Source organism: Rhinoraja longicauda, chromosome 34 (assembly GCF_053455715.1).
Source record: "Rhinoraja longicauda isolate Sanriku21f chromosome 34, sRhiLon1.1, whole genome shotgun sequence".
Taxonomy (NCBI): Eukaryota; Metazoa; Chordata; class Chondrichthyes; order Rajiformes; family Arhynchobatidae; genus Rhinoraja; species Rhinoraja longicauda.
In genome coordinates, this window is record NC_135986.1 from 19,228,454 (window position 1) to 19,252,467 (window position 24,014).

At 52.4% G+C, this 24,014-nt stretch overlaps 1 protein-coding gene across 6 annotated transcripts; it reads left to right on the top strand.

Moving 5' to 3' along the window:
* Window positions 1-453: 453 nt before the first annotated feature.
* On the top strand, window positions 454-22,349 carry LOC144609338 (menin-like). 6 transcript variants are annotated; one of them, XM_078427769.1, is made up of 7 exons: window positions 454-526; window positions 10,954-11,418; window positions 14,275-14,483; window positions 15,324-15,452; window positions 18,551-18,591; window positions 20,290-20,377; window positions 22,209-22,349. In XM_078427769.1, exons 2-7 carry the CDS (start codon window positions 10,977-10,979, stop codon window positions 22,347-22,349), a joined length of 1,050 nt encoding a protein of 349 aa, XP_078283895.1. In that variant the 5' UTR covers window positions 454-526; window positions 10,954-10,976. The 6 variants fall into 6 exon arrangements, with proteins under 6 accessions (XP_078283895.1, XP_078283894.1, XP_078283892.1 ...); XM_078427768.1 differs by lacking the exon at window positions 454-526 and adding an exon at window positions 640-791; XM_078427766.1 differs by lacking the exon at window positions 454-526 and adding an exon at window positions 8,011-8,031.
* Window positions 22,350-24,014: the final 1,665 nt, after the last annotated feature.

Below are 24,014 nucleotides of genomic sequence, written 5' to 3' on the forward strand. Positions count from 1 at the left end.
GTCCACTCCATCCAGCTTAATCCCACTTAACATGGTGAGGAATGGCTTCCCGCTGGTGCCTTCCCGGAGTTATTCCGCAGATGCCGAGGATGAATTTGGAAGGCAGCAGAGAGAGAGTGGACTACTCTGGCCCGGGGTAGTTCTCCCTGTGTGTGTGTGTGTGTGTGTGTGTGAGTGAGTCAGTGAGACTGTTCTGCTTCACCCTTCTCCCTGAGCTGAAATTTAAATAATCATTTCCCACCTCTTTAGCCCTGCTCTCTCCACCCCCCCCTGTTCGCCTATTGTACACCTGGCCTGCAGAGAGTGACTCATTTAAATCCAGCCACTCGTGCTTCGCATGGATGTTTGCTCTGTGTTGCAAATGCTAAACAAAAACCCCTTGGTGCTGGAAAGCCATTCGTTTCACAGAGTGCCGGAGTAACTCAGCGGGTCGGGCAGCATCTGTGGAGAACACGGATAGGTGACGTTTCCCAGAGCGCTGGAGTAACTCAGCGGGTCAGGCAGCATCTGTGGAGAACACGGATAGGTGACGTTTCCCAGAGTGCTGGAGTAACTCAGCGGGTCGGGCAGCATCTGTGGAGAACACGGATAGGTGACGTTTCCCAGAGTGCTGGAGTAACTCAGCGGGTCGGGCAGCATCTGTGGAGAACACGGATAGGTGACGTTTCCCAGAGTGCTGGAGTAACTCAGCGGGTCGGGCAGCATCTGTGGAGAACACGGATAGGTGACGTTTACACAGAGTGCTGGAGTAACTCAGAGGGTCGGGCAGCATCTGTGGAGAACACGGATAGGTGACGTTTCACAGAGTGCTGGAGTAACTCAGAGGGTCGGGCAGCATCTGTGGAGAACACGGATAGGTGACGTTTCACAGAGTGCGGGAGTATCCATGTTCTCCAGCACTCTGTGTCTGTCTTTGATTCTTTCATTCTGAGAAGGTTCTGACTGACGTTGAGCTACAAGGAAAGGTTGAGCAGGCTCAGGCTTTACTCTTTCACTCTCACACACACGCACACAAACTCTCTCACACACACACACCTGCAAACACACACACACACATGCTCTCACACACGCTCTCTCTCTCTCTCTCTCTCACACACTCACCCTCTCTCTCGCACACAAACACACACTTATACTCTCATACACATATACACTTACTCTCTCACACACTGTGTCACACTCAATCACTCGCACACACAGACACGCACGTGTACACTCACTCTCTCGCGCGTACACACACGTATACACACATACATATACACACGCAGACGTAGTCTTTCTCACGTGTGCACACACACGTGCACGTATGCACACTTTCTCACGTGCGCACACACGCACAAGTACACACACACGTATACACACACTACACACTTTCTCACGTGCGCACACATGCACACGTATACACACACACTTTCTCACGTGCGCACATACACGTACACACACACTTTCTCACGTGTGTGCACACACGTACTTGTATACACACACGTATACACACACTTTCTCACGTGCGCACACACACCACACACTTTCCCACATGCGCACACATATACACACACACACACACCTACACACGTATATACACACTTTCTCACGTGTGCACACACGTACACCACACACTTTCTCACGTGTGCACACACGTACACCACACACTTTCTCACGTGCGCACACATATACACACACACACACATATACACACACTTTCTCACGTGTGCACACACGTACACGTATACACACACGTATACATATACACTTTCTCACGTGCGCACACATATACACACACACACGTTCACACACACACACATATATATACATACACACACACACACACAGTGATCAGGAGCTGCGGTGTTGTCACTGAGTGGCCGTGGGGAGTTGTGAGCGATGATGGTGTGGACTCACCTTGAATGCAGGAAGTCTCTCCCCGCCCACCCCCCAGGGGGTAGAGTCTGCCCTGCTTGCCGGCCATTCACACTTGCTGTTTAAAGATGCTAATCAGGGGACACGGGTTCAGTGTGGGGGTGGGGAGCGGATTGTAGATTCCTGCCCATTCGGCCCATCGAGTCCACTCCGCCATTCAATCGTGGCTGATCTATCTCTCCCACCCAACCCCATTCACCCTGTAACCTCTGACACCCAGGAATGAGTGGGTTAACGTACGATGAGAGTTTGTGGGCACTGGGCCTGCACTCGCTGGAGTTTAGAAGGACGAGGGGGGACCTCATTGAAACGTACAGAACAGTGAGCGGCCCGGATAGAGTGGATGTGGAGAGGATGTTCCCACTAGTGGGAGAGTCTAGGACCAGAGGGCACAGCCTCAGAATTAAAGGACGTTCCTTTAGGAAGGAGATGAGGAGGAATTTCTTTAGCCAGAGGGTGGTGAATCTGTGGGATTCTTTGCCACAGACGGCAAATTCAAGTCTGTGGCAATGGAGGCCAGGTCTTTGGGTATTTTTAAAGCGGAGATTGACAGATTCTTGACTAGTAAGGGTTGATAAATTCATGAGATTAGGCCATTTGGCCCATCAAGTACCTTTAGGAAGGAGATGAGGAGGGATTTCTTTAGCCAGACGGTGATGAATCTGTGGGACTCATTGCCACAGACGGCTGTGGAGGCCACAAGTCAGTGGATATTTTTAAAGCAGAGATGGATAGATTCTTGATTAGTGCGGGTGTCAGGGGTTATGGGGAGAAGGCAGGAGAATGGGGTTAGGAGGGAGAGATAGGGATGGAATACATTATTGTCACATGTGACAAGGCACAGTGAAAATTCTTTGCTTGCGTACCCAATGTATACAAATAGTGGCCACCTACGGCGCTGACAGTCACAAAACCTGCCTGCTCCCCCTTTGTTCTCCCCCCTCCCTCCCCCACAGTGGCCTCCCCTCGCCAGGTCGCCATTGTCCATTGTTCTTCCCCTCCCCCCCCCTTCACGGCCAAGATATATCGGCCATGATTTGAATGGCGGAAAAGACTTGATGGGCCGAATGGCGGCACGGTGGCGCAGCGGTAGAGTTGCTGCCTTACAGCGAATGCAGCGCCGGAGACTCGGGTTCGATCCCGACTACGGGCCCCGTCTGTACGGAGTTTGTACGTTCTCCCCGTGACCTGCGTGGGTTTTCTCCGAGATCTTCGGTTTCCTCCCACACTCCAAAGACGTGCAGGTATGTAGGTTAATTGACTAGGTAAATGTAAAAATTGTCCCTAGTGTGTGTAGGATAGTGTTAGTGTGCGGGGATCGCTGGGCGGCGCGGACCCGGTGGGCCGAAGGGCCTGTTTCTGTGCTGTATCTCTAAATCTAAAAATTTCTGCTCCTATCATTTATAACCTTATGACCTTACTAGACCAAGTAGACCCGTTGTGCCCAAACCTCTCCTGCATTGGTGCAGCACCCTCTCCCCCGCTCCTCCCCATCCCTCCCCACCCCCTTCCCCTCCCCCCTCCCCCCTTCCCCTCCCCGCCCACTCCATCCCCCTCAACCCCCCTTATCCTCCTACCCCCCCACTCTCCCTCACCTCTCCCTCCACCCCCTCCCTCTCTCCGAGATAGATTTAAACGTTAAAATGCGAATAACCTTTAAAATATAACACCGATTTCAATGAAACTTGTTCCATTAGCACCAAAGGGACGACGGTGATTAAGGTGGGCCTAAAATTGTCGGGCTATCGTGTACAGTGTTGGCTGTAGTTCAGGAACAAACAAACAAACAAACAAACAAACAAGAGTTTTAGTATATAGATGATTCTGAGGTTCTGAAGTGATGTGGCAAACGCTGTTTTGTTGAAAGACTGGAGCGACTGGGCTTGTATACACTGGAATTTAGAAGGATGAGAGGGGATCTTATCGAAACGTATAAGATTATTAAGGGGTTGGACACGTTAGAGGCAGGAAACATGTTCCCAATGTTGGGGGAGTCCGGAACCAGGGGCCACACACAGTTTAAGAATAAGGGGTCGGCCATTTAGAACGGAGATGAGGAAAAACCTTTTTCAGTCAGAGAGTTGTGAATCTGTGGAATTCTCTGCCTCAGAAGGCAGTGGAGGCCAATTCTCTGAATACATTCAAGAGAGAGCTGGATAGAGCTCTTAAGGATAGCGGAGTCAGGGGGTACGGGGAGAAGGCAGGAACGGGGTACTGATTAAGAATGATCAGCCATGATCACATTGAATGGCGGTGCGTACAGGCTCGAAGGGCCGAATGGCCTCCTCCTGCGCCTATTGTCTATTGTTGTGATCTCCCCTTCTGCGAATTGTCTAAGGAAGAGTTCCTAAGTTGTGTGGGAAAATAACTGCAGGTGCTGGTACAAATCGAAGGTATCACAAAATGCTGGAGTATCTCAGCAGGTCAGGCAGCATCTTGGAGAGAGGGAATGGGTGACGTTTCGGGTCGAGACCCTTCTTCCTAAAGCATTTTCTGATACCAAGAGTTCCTAAGTGTTCACCCTGACCACATTGCAATGCAACACTGCCATCTGGAACTGCAATACTGCCACAACATCAGTGCCCTCTATCAGATCCGGTCCTGATTACAACTAGAAATGTAACACAAAGTGCTGGAGCAACCCAGCGGGTCAGGCAGCATGTAGAAGCAAGCAGCTGCAAAAGACGAGGAGCTTTTGATGGCTCTGAGCCAGTACACGTTATAGACAATAGACAATAGGTGCAGGAGGAGGCCATTCGGCCCTTCGAGCCTGTACGCACCGCCATTCAATGTGATCATGGCTGATCATTCTCAATCAGCACCCCGTTCCTGCCTTCTCCCCATACCCCCTGACTCCGCTATCCTTAAGAGCTCTATCCAGCTCTCTCTTGAATGCATTCAGAGAATTGGCCTCCACTGCCTTCTGAGGCAGAGAATTCCACAGATTCACCACTCTCTGACTGAAAAAGTTTTTCCTCATCTCCGTTCTAAAAGGGCGTCACGGTGGCGCAGCGGTAGAGTTGCCGCCTTACAGCGAATGCAGCGTCGGAGACTCAGGTTCGATCCTGACTACGGGCGCCGTCTGTACGGAGTTTGTACGTTCTCCCCGTGACCTGCGTGGGTTTTCTCCGAGATCTTCGGTTTCCTCCCACACTCCAAAGACGTACAGGTATGTAGGTTAATTGACTAGGTAAATGTAAAAATTGTCCCTAGTGTGTGTAGGATAGTGTTAGTGTGCGGGGATCGCTGGGCGGCACGGACTCGGTGGGCCGAAGGGCCTGTTTCCACGCTGTATCTCTAAATCTAAATGGCCTACCCCTTATTCTTAAACTGTGTGGCCCCTGGTTCTGGACTCCCCCAACATTGGGAACATGTTTCCTGCCTCTAACGTGTCCAACCCCTTAATAATCTTATACGTTTCCATAAGATCTCCTCTCATCCTTCTAAATTCCAGTGTTTGGAGTTTGGAAGGATGAGGTGGGGGGAATCTCATTGAAACCTACTGAATGTATTGTTGAATTCATTGCCACAGATGGTGGGGGATTCCAAGTCTTAGGGTATTTTTAAATTAGAGATTGACTGGATTCTTGATTAGTAAGGGTGCTACAGGTTACGGGGAGAAGGCGGGAGAATGGGGGTTGAGAGGGGAAGGTGGATCAGCCATCCTCCGGCAGCTCGTTCCATTCACCCACCACCCTCTGTGTGGAAAAGTTACCCCTCAGATTCCTATTAAATCTTTTCGCCTTCACCTTGAACCTGTGTCCTCTGGTCCTCGATTCCCCTACTCTGGGCAAGAGACTCTGTGCGTCTACCCGGTCTATTCCTCTCATGATTTTGTACACCTCTGTAAGATCACCCCTCATCCTCCTGCGCTCCAAGGAATAGAGACCCAGCCTGCTCGACCTCTAGTCATACCCTCTAGTCCTGGCAACTTCCTCGTAAATCTTCTCTGTAGCCTTTCCAGCTTGACAACATCTTTATTCAAGGACTTTTTTCACCCCAGTCATTCCCTCTGCTTCTCACTCCTGTCGGGCAGAAAATACAAAAGGTTCAGGAACTGCTTCTTGCCCGCCGTTATCGGCTAACGAGGTGGTCGTGATTTTCCAACGTACCGTGGAAAGCCAATGGAATGTTGGCCTTCATAACAAGAGGAGTTGAGTACAGGAGCAAAGAGGTCCTTCTACAGTTGTACCGGGCCCTAGTGAGACCGCACCTGGAGTACTGTGTGCAGTTTTGGTCTCCAAATTTGAGGAAGGATATTCTTGCTATTGAGGGCGTGCAGCGTAGGTTCACTAGGTTAATTCCCGGAATGGCGGGACTGTCGTATGTTGAAAGGCTGGAGCGATTGGGCTTGTATACACTGGAATTTAGAAGGATGAGGGGGGATCTTATTGAAACATATAAGATAATTAGGGGATTGGACACATTAGAGGCAGGAAACATGTTCCCAATGTTGGGGGAGTCCAGAACAAGGGGCCACAGTTTAAGAATAAGGGGTAGGCCATTTAAAACGGAGATGAGGAAGAACTTTTTCAGTCAGAGAGTGGTGAAGGTGTGGAATTCTCTGCCTCAGAAGGCAGTGGAGGCCAGTTCGTTGGATGCTTTCAAGAGAGAGCTGGAGAGAGCTCTTAAGGATAGCGGAGTGAGGGGGTATGGGGAGAAGGCAGGAACGGGGTACTGATTGAGAGTGATCAGCCATGATCGCATTGAATGGCGGTGCGTACAGGCTCGAAGGGCTGAATGGCCTACTCCTGCACCTATTGTCTATTGTCTATTGACGCGCAGGTTTGTAGGTTAATTGGCTTCGGTAAAAATTGTGAATTTCCCCTCGTGGTTAGGATAGTGCTAGGGTACGGGGTGATCGCTGGTCAGCACGTTCTCGGTGGGCCAAAGGGAATGCTTCCATGTTGTATCTCAAAAGTTTAAAATGGTTTAAAATGGTGTAGATGCTCCCAGAGGCTGCTACTTCTTTCAGCCGAGGGAAGAGATGGTTTAAGTTGACTGTCGCTCCTTTCATCCTCACTCCTCCAACCTTCCTTGTATTCACTGGAGTTTAGAAGGATGAGAGAGGGGGATCTTATAGAAACGTATAAAATTATAAAAGGACTGGACAAGCTAGATGCAGGAAAAATGTTCCCAATGTTGGGCGAGTCCAGAACTAGGGGCCACACACAGTCTTAGAATAAAGGGGAGGCCATTTAAAACTGAGATGAGAAAACACTTTTTCACCCAGAGAGTTGTGAATTTGGGGAATTCACTGCCACAGAGGGCAGTGGAGGCCAATTCACTGGATGGATTTAATAGAGAGTTAGATAGAGCTCTAGGGGCTAGTGGAATCAAGGGATATGTGGAGAAGGCAGGCACGGGTTACTGATTGTGGATGATCAGCCGTGATCACATTGAATGGCGGTGCGTACAGGCTCGAAGGGCCAAATGGCCTCCTCCTGCACCTATTTTCTACAAATTCTATGAATCCTGCGAATTCTATGAATCCAGCGAATTCTATGAATCCAGCGAATTCTATGAATCCTGCGAATTCTATGAATCCTGCGAATTCTATGAATCCAGCGAATTCTATGAATCCAGCGAATTCTATGAATCCAATAAATTCTTCCATGAAACCCAACACAAAAGATGGACAACCCTGGTCAAAAAAGCGCGCCAAAATCTACGCGCATGCGTACCGTTGTGCCTCCAACTCCCAGCGTGCCTTTCTTTTGGGGGGAAGCGAGCATGCGCCGTTAGCGCGCTGGCCTTCAACTCCCGGCGCTCCACGCTGCGGATAAAGGTGGTAGAACTACAACTCCCAGGGTGCCCCCCCCCCCCCCCCCCCCCGCGCCGTGGCGGTTTGGCGAGTCGGCCTACGACTCCCGGCGTGCACCTGCCACAGCGAGAGAAGGGGGGGGGAGAGGGGACTACAACTCCCAGGGTGCCCCCCCGCGCCGTGGCGGTATGGCGAGTCGGCCTGCGACTCCCGGCGTGCACCTGCCACAGCGAGAGAAGGGGGGGGGGAGGATGGACTACAACTCCCAGGGTGCCCCCCCCACCCCGCGCCGTGGCGGTTGGCGAATCGGCCTGCGACTCCCGGCGTGCACCTGCCACAGCGAGAGAGGGGAGGTGGGAGGGGAAGGTGGGAGGGGGGGGGGGGGGGGGGGGGGGAGGTGGGGAGGGGGGGGGGGGGGGGGGGGGGGGGGGGGGGGAGGTGGGGGGGTGGGAGGGGGGGGGGGGGGGACGTGGGAGGAGGGGGGGGGGGGGGGGGAGGTGGGAGGGGGGGGGAGGTGGGAAGGGGGGAGGTGGGACTACAACTCCCAGGGTGCGCCGCGCCAGGCCTATGCGGTTGCTGGGGCGACCGTGAGGCGGGCCTGGCGTTGGGAGCGAGCAGCGGGCTTCAGGTAAACGTGAGGGCGGCCAGGGCAGCGTGTACTTGCTTATAAACATATCCCCCTTGCTTTGGGCCCGGGCGGCAGCGGATTGAAAGTGTCCGAGCAGTTTGAAGCGGGCGCCGTGCCCCATCCCCCATCCCCCATCCCCCACTGCACTGCACTGGTGGTGGTTGATGATCTGCTCTGGCTTTCTCCAAACCTCACTGTATGTGTGTGTGTGTGTGTGTGTGGACGTTGTGTAACTGGGGAATCTGAGGCAATCCAGCATGTGATTGTGCAACGCCACATCGTGTAATGCAAGCAAAAGAACGTCACTGTTTGTGTTGCCCAGTGTGTGTGTGACAACAGTCACAGAGTATTCCTCTCCCCCCTCTATGTCTATTGTCTCCAGTCAGTGCGGCTCATCACAAACCTCTCCTCCAGATGCACAAGTCAGGATGCACCGCAACAGACAACAGGTGCAGGAGGAGGCCGTTCGGCCCTTCGAGCCCCGTACGCACCGCCATTCAATGTGATCATGGCTGATCATTCTCAATCAGTATCCCCGTTCCTGCCTTCTCCCCCCTACATAGCAACATAGAAACGTAGACAACAGGTGCAGGAGGAGGCCATTCGGCCCTTCGAGACTGTACGCACCGCCATTCAATGTGATCATGGCTGATCATTCTCAATCAGTACCCATGTGTGTTCTTGCCTTCTCCCCCGTACATAGAAACATAGAAACATAGACAACAGGTGCAGGAAGAGGCCATTCGGCCCTTCGAGCCCCGTACGCACCGCCATTCAATGTGATCATGGCTGATCATCCAACTCAGTATCCCCGTTCCTGCCTTCTCCCCCGTACATAGAAACATAGACAACGTAGACAACAGGTGCAGGAAGGAGGCCGTTCGGCCCTTCGAGCCCCGTACGCACCGCCATTCAATGTGATCATCATATCATATCATATCATATATCTACAGCCGGAAACAGGCCCTTTTTCGGCCCTCCAAGTCCGTGCCGCCCAGCGATCCCCGCACACTAACACTATCCCACACCCACACTAGGGACGATTTTTACATTTACCCAGCCAATTAACCTACATACCTATACGTCTTTGGAGCGTGGGAGGAAACGGAAGATCTCGGAGAAAACCCACGCAGGTCACGGGGAGAACGTACAAACTCCTTACAGTGCAGCACCCGTAGTCAGGATCGAACCTGAGTCTCCGGCGCTGCATTCGCTGTAAAGCAGCAACCCTACCGCTGCGCTATCATTCTCGATCAGTACCCCGTTCCTGCCTTCTCCCCATACATAGAAACATAGAAACATGGATAGGTGACGTTTCACAGAGTGCTGGAGTAACTCAGCGGGTCAGGCAGCATCTGTGGAGAACGTGGATAGGTGATGTTTCACAGAGTGCTGGAGTAACTCAGCGGGTCGGGCAGCATCTGTGGAGAACGTGGATAGGTGACGTTTCACAGAGTGCTGGAGTAACTCAGCGGGTCAGGCAGCATCTGTGGAGAACGTGGATAGGTGACGTTTCACAGAGTGCTGGAGTAACTCAGCGGGTCGGGCAGCATCTGTGGAGAACACGGATAGGTGACGTTTCACAGAGTGCTGGAGTAACTCAGCGGGTCAGGCAGCATCTGTGGAGAAAGTGGATAGGTGACGTTTCAGGTCGAGACCCTTCTTCAGATGCAGAGGAGAGCCTCTTCAAAGGAGGTGATCTCCTTGAGGTTTTGCAGTATAGTGGTCAAAATATAGAAACATGGATCTGCAGATGCTGATTAGAAACATAGAAACATAGAAAATAGATGCAGGAGTAGGCCATTCGGCCCTTCGAGCCCGTACGCACCGCCATTCAATATGATCATGGCCGATCATCCAACTCAGTATCCCGTACCTGCCTTCTCTCCATACCCCCTGATCCCTTTAGCCACAAGGGCCACATCTAACTCCCTCTTAAATATAGCCAATGAACTGGCCTCAACTACCTTCTGTGGCAGAGAATTCCACAGACTCACCACTCTCACCACCCCCTGACTCCGTTATCCGTCACCCATTCCTTCTCTCCCGAGATGCTGCCTGACCTGCTGAGTTACTCCAGCATTTTGTGAATAAATACCCGCTATCCTTAAGAGCTCTATCCAGCTCTCTCTTGAATGCATTCAGAGAATTGGCCTCCACTGCCCTCTGAGGCAGAGAATTCCACAGATTCACAACTCCTGACTGAAAAAGTTTTTCCTCATCTCCGTTCTAAATGGCCTTACCCCTTATTCTTAAACTGTGGCCCCTGGTTCTGGACTCCCCCAACATCGGGAACATGTTTATTTATTCACAAAATGCTGGAGTAACTCAGCGGGTCAGGCAGCATCTCGGGAGAGAAGGAATGGGTGACGTTTCGGGTCGAGACCCTTCTTCAGTCTGAAGAAGGGTCTCGACCCGAAACGTCACCCATTCCTTCTCTCCCGAGATGCTGCCTGACCTGCTGAGTTACTCCAGCATTTTGTGAATAAATCGATTTGTACCAGCATCCGCAGTTATTTTCTTATACTATTGGGAACATGTTTCCTGCCTCTAACGTGTCCAACCCCTTAATAATCTTATACGTTTCGATAAGATCTCCTGTAGCTTGGTGCACGTGACAATAATAAACCGGAACCTTTTTTGACAGGTGCCTACCCTGGAGGAGACGAGATGGGGTTGAGGTCCGCACAAGCTGCCTTCTTTCCCATCTGCAGCATTGACGATGTGGTCAAGCTGTTCGGGTCAGAGCTGGAGAGGGACGAGCCTGACCTGACTCTCCTGTCCCTGGTGCTGGGCTTCGTGGAGCATTTCCTGGCCGTCAACCGGGTGGTCCCCATCAACGTGCCCGGATACAGCTTTGACGGCAGCTCGGAGCAGGGCGAGGAGTCCAGGACCTGTTTCCCCCACGTCGACCTGGTCCAGATCAGAGCGCTGCACGCCAGATTCACCACCATGATCCGGGGAGCGGTCGACCGCTCCCTCTTCCCACACAAAGAGGGCTACTCCAGCCGGGAGCTGGTGAAGAAGGTATCCGACGTGATCTGGAACAGCCTGAGCCGCTCCTACTTCAAGGACAGGGCGCACATCCAGTCCCTGTTCAGCTTCATCACTGGTGAGCTCCCCACCCACGCACTATCGCTCACTGATGAGTAAATGGAACAGTATGATGTTAGATTTAGGACTAGAGGGTGTGAGCTACAGGGAGAGGTTGGGCCAGGCTGGGTCTCTATTCCTTGGAGCGCAGGAGGATGAGGGGCGATCTTATGGAGGTGTATAAAATCACGAGAGGAACAGATCGGGTAGACGCACAGAGTCTCTTGCCCAGAGTAGGGGAATCGAGGACACACACCGATCATCCAAAACATTATGACCACAGACAGGCGAAGTGAATCACATTGATGATCTTTTTTTTTAGATTTAGAGATACAGCGCGGAAACAGGCCCTTCGGCCCACCGGGTCCGTGCCGCCCAGCGATCCCCGCACACTAACACTATCCTACACGCACTAGGGACAATTTTTACATTTGCCCAGTCAATTAACCTGCATACCTGCACGTCTTTGGAGTGTGGGAGGAAACCGAAGATCTCGGAGAAAACCCACGCAGGTCACGGGGAGAACGTACAAACTCCATACAGACGGCGCCCGTAGTCGGGATCGAACCTGAGTCTCCGGCGCTGCATTCGCTGTAAGGCAGCAACTCTACCGCTGCGCCACCGTGCCGCACAGCCGTATATAGAGTCATAGAGCATGTAAACAAGCCGTTCGGCCCAATTTTCCCATGCCAACCCACATGCACCATCTACACTCGTTCCACCTACTCTAGTTTGGCTAGAAGGGTCTCGACCCGAAACGTCACCCATTCCTTCTCTCCCGAGATGCTGCATGACCCGCTGAGTTACTCCCGGCATTGTGTGCTTACCTATTTTGGCCCATATCCCTCCAAACCGTTCCTATCCATGTACGTGTACAAAATGTCTTTTAAATGTTGTTCTAGCTATATGTGGTGGGTACATTAAACAAACTGCCAGTGAGGTAGGAAGAAAACTGCAGATGCAGAAGGTAGACACAAAATGCTGGAGTAACTCAGCGGGTCAGGCAGCATCTCGGGAGAGAAGGAATGGGTGACGTTTCGGGTCGAGACCCTTCTTCAGACTGAGGTAGTTGAGGCATGGCCCTCTACAGCAATGTTTAAAAGACATTTGGCCAGGTACATGGATAGGAAAGGTTTAGAGGTTTAGATATTTGCCAGGCTTTGTCCAGCTCGCACCTATCTTTTCCACCTCTTCCTCCTTCCACCAGTTTGTAGAGGGGTCCCGACCAAAAACCTCATCTGCCTATGCCCCCACCACAGTTACTGCCTGACCCGCTATGTTCCTCCAGCACTTCTTTCTTCTTCTTTCTTCTTCTTTCTAATTTTTTTGTATTCGTTTTACTTTCTCTTGGCTGCGGGCTGTTTGTGGGCAAAGTTTTCCATCTGCAAAATGTGTCTGTGTTTTGTTGTGATCATTGTATTTATCAGCCTGCGCTCCACCCATTGTAGAAACAAAGGAGCTGCAGATGCTGGCTTACACAAAGTCCCGACCTGAAGCATCATCTATCCAAGTTCTGCAGAGATGCTGCCTGATCTGCTGGGTGTAGTTTAGTGTAGAGATACAGCCGGGAAACAGGCCCTTCAGCCCACCGAGACCGTGCTGACCCTACGCTAGCGCTATCCTACACACTAGGAACTATTTTTTTTTTAACGGAAGCAAATTAACCCACAAACCTGTACGTCTTTGGAGTGTGGGAGAAAACCCGAGCACCCGGAGAAAACCCACGCGGTCACAGGGACAAACTCCGTACAGACAGCACCCGTAGTCAGGATCAAACCCGGGTCTCGGGCGCTGTGAGGCAGCAGCTCTACCCGCTGCACCACCGTGCCACCCTTAAGATAAAAAGTGTTAATCCAGCACCTTGTAACTTTTAGCTTGTAAAACCAGCATCTGCAGTTCCTATGTTTAGTTTAGTTTAGAGATACAGCGCGAAAACAGGCCCTTCGGCCCACCGAGTCCGCGCCGACCAGCGATCACCCCGTACACTAGCACTGTTCCACAAACTAGGGACAAATTACAATTTTCACCAAAACCAATTAGCCTCCAAACCCGCACGTCTTTGGAGTGTGGGAGGAAACTGAAGATCTCGGGGAAAACTCACGGGGAGAACGTGCAAACTCCGTACAGACAGCACCCGCAGTCGGGATCGAACCCGGGTCTCCGGCGCTGCATCCCGCTGTAAGGCGGCAACTCTACCCCGCTGCGCCACCGTGACCGCCCTATCGTAGGAAGGGACTGCACATGCTGGTCAAAACCGAAGATGGACACAAAATGCCGGAGTGACTCAGTGGTACAGGCAGCATATGGATGGAAGGAATGGGTGACGTTTCGGGTCGAGGCCCTTCAGCTCTGCCCAGGACAGGATGGCCCTGCAGAGAGTAGTGCGTTCGGCAGAACACACCATGGGAACCTACACTCGTCCCCCCTGCAGGACCTATACATCAGGAGGTGCAGATCCAGAGCAAGCAAGATTATGAGGGACCCCTGCCACCCCAGTAACGGACTGTTCCAGATGCTACGGTCGGGCAAACGCCTCCGCTGTCACGCTGTGAAAACGGAGAGGATGAGACGGAGTTTCTTCCCACAGGCCATCAGGACTGTCAACTTTTATAACTCCAGAGACTAAATTTTTGTCTACACTATAGTAACTTATTAACTTTATTTATATGCTGTAACTGTAATTCTTTTTTGTGCACAACCGCAGGCATTGCCACTTTCATTTCACTGCACATCGTGTATGTGCACGTGACAAATAAACTTGACTTGATTTGAGACTGAGTTACTCCGGCATTTAGCGTCCTTATTTCTACTCACTGACCCGGTGGTTAGTCTGGAGGCGATCCCGCGGTGAGTTGTCTTTGCTTTCATCTCTCAGGCACGAAGCTGGATAGCTGTGGCGTGGCGTTCGCGGTGGTGGCGGCCTGTCAGGTGCTGGGGCTCCGCGACGTTCACCTGGGCCTGTCCGAGGACCACGCCTGGTTGATCTTCGGCCAAAACGGCGAGGAGACGGCCGAGGTGACTTGGCACGGCAAAGGCAACGAGGACAGGCGAGGGCAGACGGTGACCGCCGGCGTGGCTGAGAGGGTGAGTCTCTGTGTTCACCGACGGCCAGCGTAGGCCATTAGTCAAGAGTATTTTATTGTCAGATGTCCCAGAGAGAACAATGACATTCTTCCTTGCAGTAGCATTACAGAATATGTAAACATAGTACACTGTAAACAATATAATGAACAAGAAAAAAAGTTCTGTGTGTGTGTGTGTATATATATATAGATTTAGATTTAGAGATACAGTGCGGAAACAGGCCCTTCGGCCCACCGAGTCCGCGCCGCCCAGCGATCCCCCGCACATTAACACTACCCTATATGCACTAGGGACCATTTTTTAAAAACATTTACCCAGTCAATTAACCTACAAACCTGTACCCCCTTTGGAGTGTGGGAGGAAACCGAAGATCTCGGAGAAAACCCACGCAGGTCACGGGGAGAACGTACAAACTCCGTACAGACGGCGCCCGTAGTCGGGATCGAACCTGAGTCTCCGGCGCTGCATTCGCTGTAAGGCAGCAACTCTACCGCTGCGCTGTATTTTATATATTTGTATATATATTTTGCTTGGGTAGTCTACACCCCAGCGGTATGAATATTGACTTCTCTAATTCAGACAGTCCCTGCTTTTCCTCTCTGTCCCCCTCCCCCTTCCCAGTTCTCCCACCAGTTGTCCTGTCTCCGACTACATCCTACCTTTGTCTCGACCCCTCCTGTGACATCAGTCTGAAGAAGGGTCTCGACCCGATCACCCATTCCTTCTCTCCCGATGTGCTGCCTGACCCGCTGAGTTACTCCAGCATTGTGTGTTTGCCTTCGATTTTAAACCAGTTTTTCTTTTCCTTGACTAACCTCTAGTTGTTGTTGCTTCGCCCAGAGCTGGCTGTACCTGAAGGGGTCCTACTTAAAATGCGATCGCAAGATGGAGGTGGCACTCATGGTGTGCGCCATCAATCCGTCGATTGATCACCACACGGACAGCGTGGAGCTGTTGCAGCTGCAGCAGGTGAGCGCAGTGGGCATGGGGTGGCGTGGGTGGCATGGTGCCTATCCAGAGTACAGAGAGTCTGAAGAAGTATATAGATTTGTTCTATCTATCTATATACTAAAAACTCTCGTTTGTTTGTTTGTTTGTTCCTGAACTACAGCCAAGACTGTACACGATAGCGCAACAATTTGCGGAGGGGCTGGGTCCCATTCTCCATGGAGCAGAGGAGGTTAGGGGGGGGGGTGGTGGGGGGGGTGTGAGTGAGGTATATCAAAATATCAGGAGAGTAGATAGGGTATATTCACAAAATGCTGGAGTAACTCAGCAAGTCAGGCAGCATCTCGGGAGAGAAGGAATGGGTGACGTTTCGGGTCGAGACACTTCTTCAGATAGGGTAGGCAGTCAGCAATTTTAGGCCCACCGTCCCTTTGGTGCTAATGGAAGAAGTTTCATTGAAATCGGTGTGATGTTTTTAAAGTTATTCACATTTTAAAGTTTAAATCTATCTCCTAGGGAGGGAGGAGGAGGGAGGGAGGGGGGAGGGAAGGGGGGAGGAGGGGGAGAGAGGAGGGGGGGAGGAGAGGGTGCTGCAGCAATGCAGGAGAGGTTTGGGCCCGACAGGTCCACTTGGTCGAGTGTCTCTCTATATCACCGGGCGGTCACGGTGGCGCAGCGGTAGAGTTGCTGCCTTACAGCGAATGCAGCGCCGGAGACCCAGGGTTCGATCCCGACTACGGGCGCCGTCTGTACGGAGTTTGTACGTTCTCCCCGTGACCTGCATGAGTTTTCTCCGAGATCTCCGGTTTCCTCCCACAATCCAAAGACGTGCGGGTTTGTAGGTTAATTGGTAATTTACCCAGTAGGTTAGCGTTAATATGCGGGGGTCGCTGGTCGGCGCGGAAATTGAAAATTGTCCCTAGTGTGCAGGATAGTGCTAGTGTACGGGGCAATCGCTGGTCAGCACAGACCCGGTGGGCCGAAGGGCCCGTTTCTGCGCTGTATCTCTAAACTGAACGAAACCGTCTATATCTCTCGTTTCGCTTTCAGCTGACTCTCGGGCTGAAGAAGGGTCTCGACCCGAAGCGTCTCCCATTCCTTCTCTCCAGAGATGTTGCCTGGCCTGCTGAGTTACTCCAGCATTTTGTGTCTACCTCCAGAGTATAGAGGGCCATAGAGTGGGCATCGTGAGCCCACAGCTTCACAATCAGAAGCTTTACGCTTCAGAAATACAGAGCCGAAACAGGCCCTTCAGCCCACTGGGTCTGTGGTGACCAGCACACTAGGGCCAATTTTTCAATTTTACAGATGCCAATCATCCTACTAACCCAAAGTAGAGACAAAATGCTGGAGTAACTCAGCGGGATGGACAGCATCTCTGGAGAGAAGGAATGGGTGACGTTTCGAGTCTCGAACCGAAACGTCACCCATTCAATAGACAACAGACAATAGGTGCAGGAGGAGGCCATTCGGCCCATCGAGCCAGCACCGCCATTCAATGTGATCATGGCTGATCATTCTCAATCAGTACCCCGTTCCTGCCTTCTCCCCATACCCCCTGACTCCGCTATCCTTAAGAGCTCTATCCAGCTCTCTCTTGAATGCATTCAGAATTGGCCTCCACTGCCTTCTGAGGCAGAGAATTCCACAGATTCACAACTCTCTGACTGAAAACTTTTTTCCTCATCTCCGTTCTAAATGGCCTACCCCTTATTCTTAAACTGTGGCCCCTGGTTCTGGACTCCCCCAACATTGGGAACATGTTTCCTGCCTCTAACGTGTCCAACCCCTTAATAATCTTATACGTTTCGATAAGATCCCCTCTCATCCTTCTAAATTCCAGTGTATACAAGCCTAGTCACTCCAGTCTTTCAACATATGACAGTCCCGCCATTCCGGGAATTAACCTAGTAAACCTACGCTGCATGCCCTCAATAGCAAGAATGTCCTTCCTCAAATTTGGAGACCAAAACTGCACACCCGAGATGCTGCCTGACCCGCTGAGTTACTCCAGTATTTTGTGTCCCCCTTCGATTTAAACCAGCATCTGCAGTTTTTTTTTCTGCACATCCTACGTACCCACACGTCTTTGGGATGTGGGAGGAAACCGGAGCACCCGGAGGAAACCCACGTGGTTACAGTTGTACCAGACATTGGTGAGGCCGCATTGAGAGTATTGTAGTTAGTTTTGGTCACCCTGTCATAGGTAAAGATGTTGTTCAGCTGGAAAGATTTGCAGCTCAATCCATATACCCACCACTTCAGCACTTCAACTCCCCCTCCCACTCTCAGTCTGACCTTTCTGTCGTGGGCCTCCTCCAGTGTCAGAGTGAGGCCCACCGCAAATTGGAGGAACAGCACCTCATAATTCGCTTGGGTAGTTTCCACCCCAGCAGTATCAACATTGACTTCTCCAATTTCAGATAGTCCCTGCTTTCCCTCATCAGTTCCTCTGTCCCTCTCTTCCCCTCCCCTTCCCAGTTCCCCCACTGTCTTCCTGTCTCCATCTTTTCTTATATATTTTTTATTTTTAGATTTATAGGTTTAGAGATACAGCGCAGAAACAGGCTCTTCGGCCCACCGGGTCCGCGCCGCCCAGCGATCCCCGCGCACTAACTATCCTACACCCACTAGGGACAATTTTTACATTTGCCCAGCCAATTAACCTACATACCTGTACGTCTTTGGAGTGTGGGAGGAAACCGAAGATCTCGGAGTAAACCCACGCAGGTCACGGGGAGAACGTACAAACTCCGTACAGACGGCGCCCGTAGTCGGGATCGAACCTGAGTCTCCGGCGCTGCATTCGCTGTAAGGTGGCAACTCTACCGCTGCGCCACCGTGACATTCTTTGTCCCGACCCCCCCGACATCAGTCTGAAGAAGGGTCTCGACCGGAAACGTCGCCCATTCCCTCTCTCCTAGATGCTGCCTGACCCGCTGAGTTACTCCAGCACTTTGTGATAGCCACTGCTCTTGGTGTGTTTACAACAAAAAAAAGGTGCCCCTCAGCTTCCCATTAAATCTTGCTTTTGTTTATACCTCAGTCGCAAGAAAACACTACGAACGAACGAACGAACGGTCCCCCCGGCAATAATCTTTCTTCTTCTTCCCTTTCAGCATCTCCTCTGGCTGCTCTATGACCTGGGACATCTGAAAAAGTGAGTGTATCTGCCTTGTTCACAGAGGCTCCAGAGCAACTCCGCGTGCTCCAGTCAGTGACAGAGTGGATGATGAGAGGATGTTCCCACTAGTGGGAGGGTCTAGGACCAGAGGGCACAGCCACAGAATTAAAGGACGTTCCATTTAGGAAGGAGATGAGGAGGAATTTCCTCCAGTCAGAGGGTGGTGAATCTGTGGAATTCTTTGCTACAGACGGTGATGGAGGCCAAGAAAAATAGTGAGAGAGAGAGAGAGGCAGAGAAAGATAGAGTGACAAAGAAAGAGAGAGAGACAGAGAGGGAGGCAAAGGGAGAGAGAGGCAGAGAAAGTGAGAGAGACAGAGTGGTAGTCAGAGGGTGGTGAATCTGTGGATAGTGAGATAGAGAGAGAGAGAGAGAGAGAGAGGCAGAGAAAGATAGAGTGACAAAGAGAGAGAGAGACAGAGAGGGAGGCAAAGGGAGAGAGAGGCAGAGAAAGTGAGAGACAGAGAGAGTGGTAGTCAGAGGGTGGTGAATCTGTGGGATTCTTTGCCACAGACGGCTGTGGAGGCCACAAGTCAGCGGAGATTTTTAAGGCAGAGATAGATAGATTCCTGAATAGTGCGGGTGTCAGGGGTTATGGGGAAAAGGCAGGAGAATGGGGTTAGGGAGGGAGAGATAGATCAGCCACGATTGAATGGCAGAGTAGACTTGATGGGCCGAATGGCCAAATTCTGCCCATATCACTGATGACCTTATGACAGAGAAAGGTTGATTATGCATTCCATTGTTGCCGTTCACAGCACCAGTGGTTGGGCCGCTGCCTCACAGCGCCAACGTCCTGGGTTTCATCCTGACCTCAGATGCAGTCTGCATGTGCAGTTTGCACGTTCTCCCTGTGACTGCGTGGGTTTCCTCCAGGTGCTCCGGTTTCCTCCCAAGTCCCAGAGATATGTGAGGTTTGTAGGTTAAACGCCCCACTGTAAATTGCCCCTAGTGCGTTGGGAGTGGATGAGAAAGTGGGATAACATGGTGGGTGATCCTCCTGAGATGCTGCCTGAGCCGCTGCGTTACTCCAGCACTCTGTGAAACGTCACCTATCCATGTTCCCCACAGATGCTGCCTGACCCGCTGAGTTACTCCAGCACTCTGTGAAACGTCACCTATCCATGTTCCCCACAGATGCTGCCTGACCCACTGAGTTACTCCAGCACTCTGTGAAACGTCACCTATCCATGATCTCCACAGATGCTGCCTGACCCGCTGAGTTACTCCAGCACTCTGTGAAACGTCACCTATCCATGTTCCCCACAGATGCTGCCTGACCCGCTGAGTTACTCCAGCACTTTCACAAAGGCAGGAACGGGGTACTGATTGAGAATGATCAGCCATGATCACATTGAATGGCAGTGCTGGCTCGAAGGGCCGAATGGCCTCCTCCTGCACCTATTGTCTGTTGTCTATTGATATCGGAGGTCCTTCCTTCCCGCTGCTGTGAGACTGTACAACCAGCACTGCTCCCAGCAGACCAGTCAACAGTAACAGTAAAAAAAACAACACAGTAAAGGACGACAATTATCCTTGTCTTTATTTTTATTTATAATGAATATTATTATTCATCGTGCTATCCACTTTGCTGCTGTAACACTGTGTGGGGCAAATAAAGGGATATATTATTATTATTATTATTATCCGAGTATTGTTTGTTTGTCCTGGCAGATATCCGATGGCCCTGGGTAATCTAGCCGATCTGGAGGAGTTGGAGCCGATGTCGGGGAGGCCAGACCCACTCGCCCTGTTTCATGAGGTGGGTGTTCAGTAAACTCAATGCCAATGCACGCATTAGCAAGATATTTCCGTGCTCTGTTCCGACACTTCCTCCTTCCCTGGGTGCAGCGTGGGTTGGTTACAGAATACAGCGGCCTGTAGTTGTCCCAGTGCCTTGTCGGGTTGCCAACTTCCTCGCTCCCAAATACGGGACAAAGGGTGACGTCTCTGCCCCGCCCAGCCAGCGGCCACGCAGGGCGGTGACGTCACCCTTTGTCCCTTATTTGTGAGCGAGGAAGTTGGCAACCCTACTAATACGGGACAAGGGCGGTCCCGTAAGGGGCGAACCAATTTAGTCCAAAATACGGGATGTCCCGGCTAATACGGGACAGTTGGCGACACCTAGTGCCCTGACAACTAGGGGCAGTTTCTTCCCAGGCAACTGAAACCATCCTATCACCTGCTAGAGAGCGGTCCTGACCTCCCGTCTCCCTCATTGGAGACCCTCACACTATCCTTAATCAGACTTTACTGGGCACTAAACGGTTATCGACATCATCCTCTACCTGTTGCATGATATCCAGTCACCGAGAAGAACTGTTTTATCAGGCCGCATCACCCCATAGTTCGGTAACAGCTCCAGCCAAGAAATCGCTGCGAATTGTGGACGCAGCTCAAAGCATCACACAAACCAACCTCCCTTCCATCGACTCCATCTGCACCTCACGCTGCCTCGGCAAGGCCAGCAGCCCAGAGCGTCACGCACGCACGCACAAACAAACCAACCTCCCTTCCACCGCCTCCATCTACACCTCACGCTGCCTCGGCAAGGCCAGCAGCATCATCAAGGACCAGTCTCACCCCCGGTCACCCCCTCTCCTCCCCTCTCCCATCGGGGCAAGAGGTACAGAAGTGTGGAGATGCACACTTCCAGATTCAGGGGCAGTTTCTTCCCGGCTGTTATCAGGCAACTGAACCGTCCTCTCACCAACTAGAGAACGGTCCTGACCTCCCATCTACCTCATTGGAGACCCTCGGACTATCCTTGATCGGACTTTACCTCGCACTAAACGTTATTCCCTTTATCCTGTATCTGTACACTGTGGACGGCTCGATTGTAATCGTGTGTTGTCTTTCCGCTGACCGGTTAGCGCGCAACACAAAAGCTTTTCACTGTACCTTGAGCAGCGTAGGTTCACTAGGTTAATTCCCGGAATGGCGGGACTGTCACGTGTTGAAAGACTGGAGCGACTAGGCTTGTATACAGTGGAATTTAGAAGGATGAGAGGAGATCTTATCGAAACGTATAAGATTATTAAGGGGTTGGACACGTTAGAGGCAGGAAACATGTTCCCAATGTTGGGGGAGTCCAGAACAAGGGTCACAGTTTAAGAATAAGGGGTAGGCCATTTAGAACTGAGATGAGGAAAATATTTTTCAGTCAGAGAGTTGTGAATCTGTGGAATTCCTCTGCCTCAGAAGGCAGTGGGGGCCAATTCTCTGAATACATTCAAGACAGAGCTAGATAGAGCTCTTAAGGATAGCGGGGTCAGGGGGTATGGGGAGAAGGCAGGAACGGGGTACTGATTGAGAATGATCAGCCATGATCACATGAATGGTGGTGCGTACAGGCTCGAAGGGCCGAATGGCCTCCTCCTGCACCTATTGTCTATTGTCTACCTCGGTACACGTGTCAATAAACTGAACTGAACGGGCTGTTTCGGTGCTGTATCTGTGAACTAAACTAACCCAAACCTGGGTTGCCACTGATGGACCAGCTTGTTGTAGGTGGGGATCTGCGGTGGTCCATTGCGATCGTTCCGGTGCACTGCTGTTTATTTGAGCCAGCCTCTCGCCCTCCCACCCTGCAGGCCATCTCGTCAGCCCAAATATACTACAACAACGAGCACATCTACCCCTACGTGTACCTGGCCAGCTACTTCTGCCGCAACAGGAACGTGAAGGATGCCCTGGTCTCCTGGGGTGATGCAGCCACGGTCATCCAAGAGTAAGGTCATCCCCTCCCACCTGCCCTCTGGTACTGAGTGTCCACCTCTCCCCCCTCTCCCACCTGCCCTCTGGTACTGAATGCCTCCCCTCGTCCACCTCTCCCCCTCTTCACCCGCCTCCCCTCTCCCCTCCGTCCGCTTCCTCCCTCCTCTTCCTCCTCCCTCTCGCTGTTTGCTTAGTGTGATACACAGAGCGCATCCCCCATCCATCTCTCCCCCTCTTCACTTGCTCCCCTTCCACCCCTTCTCCTGCCCACCGTTTCCTCCCATCACTCTCTCCTTTGTTTCCTCCCCCTCTCCCCTCACTGTTTTGGTTAGTGTGATACACAGTGCCTCCCCTAACCATCTCCTCCCCTCTTCACTTACCTCCCCTTCCTCCCCTTCTCCCTCCCGCCACTTCCTCCCCTTGCTCTCTCTCTCTCTCTCTCTTCCCTTCCTCCCCCTCTCCCTCCCCTCCTCTCCCTCCCCTCCTCTCCCTCCCCTCCTCTCCCTCCCCTCCTACCCCTCCCCTCCTCTCCCTCCCCTCCTCTCCCTCCTCCTCTCCTCCCCTTCCTCCCCATCTCCCTCCTCTCCCTCTCCCTCCCCTCCTCTCCCTCCCCTCCTCCCCCTCCCCTCCTTCCCCTCCTCCCCCTCTCATCCCTCTCCCTCCCCTCCTCTCCCTCTCCCTCCTCTCCCTCCCCTCCTCTCCTCCTTCCCTTCCTCCTCCCCTCATTCTCCTCCTCTTCCTCCCCCTCTCCCTCCCCTCCTTTTCCTCTCCCTCTCCCTCCCACTGTTCAGTTATTGTGATAGTGCCTCCCATATCCATCTCTCCCCCTCTTCACTTGCTCCCCCTCCCCCTCCCACCGTCCCCCGTCCCCCCTGGCTCCCCTCCTCTCCCTCTCCCTCCCCTTCCTCTCCCACTCCTCTCACTGTTAGGTTATTGTGATAGAGTGCCTCCCATATCCATCTCTTCACTTACCATCTCTCCCTCCCCTCCTCCTCCCACTCTCCCTCCCCTCCTCTCCCTCCCCCTCTCCCTCCCCTCCTCTCCCTCTCCCTCTCCCTCCCCTCCTCTCCCTCCCCTCTCCCTCCCCTCCTCTCCCTCTCCCTCCCCTCCTTTCCCTCTCCCCTCTCACTGTTAGGTTATTGTGATAGCGTGCCTCCCATATCCATCTCTTCACTTACCATCTCTCCCTCCCCATCTCCTCCCTCTCCCCTCCCTCCTCTCCCTCCCCTCTCCCTCCCCTCCTCTCCCTCTCCCTCCCCTCCTCTCCCACTCCCTCTCACTGTTCGGTTTATTGTGATAGAGTGCCTCCATATCCATCTCTTCACTTACCATCTCTCCCTCCCCTCCTCCTCCCCCTCTCCCTCCCCTCCTCTCCCTCCCTCTCCCTCCCTCCTCTCCCTCTCCCTCCCCCTCTCCCTCCTCTCCCTCCCCTCTCCCTCCCCTCCTCTCCCCTCTCCCTCTCCCTCCCCTCCTCTCCCTCCCCTCTCCCTCCCCTCCTCTCCCTCTCCCTCTCCCTCCCCTCCTTTCCCTCTCCCTCTCACTGTTAGGTTATTGTGATAGCGTGCCTCCCATATCCATCTCTTCACTTACCATCTCTCCCTCCCCTCCTCCTCCCCCTCTCCCTCCCCTCCTCTCCCTCCCCTCTCCCTCCTCTCCCTCTCCCTCTCCCTCCCCTCCTTTCC

What these genes read in the sequence shown, in the direction of transcription:
- LOC144609338 (XM_078427769.1), top strand. Translation starts at nt 10,977, where the DNA reads ATGGGGTTGAGGTCCGCACAAGCTGCCTTCTTTCCCATCTGCAGCATT. An exon ending in CCTGTTCAGCTTCATCACTG is followed by an intron (nt 11,419 to 14,274) that starts GTGAGCTCCCCA and finishes TTCATCTCTCAG; the next exon opens with GCACGAAGCTGGATAGCTGT. An exon ending in GACCTGGGACATCTGAAAAA is followed by an intron (nt 18,592 to 20,289) that starts GTGAGTGTATCT and finishes TTGTCCTGGCAG; the next exon opens with ATATCCGATGGCCCTGGGTA.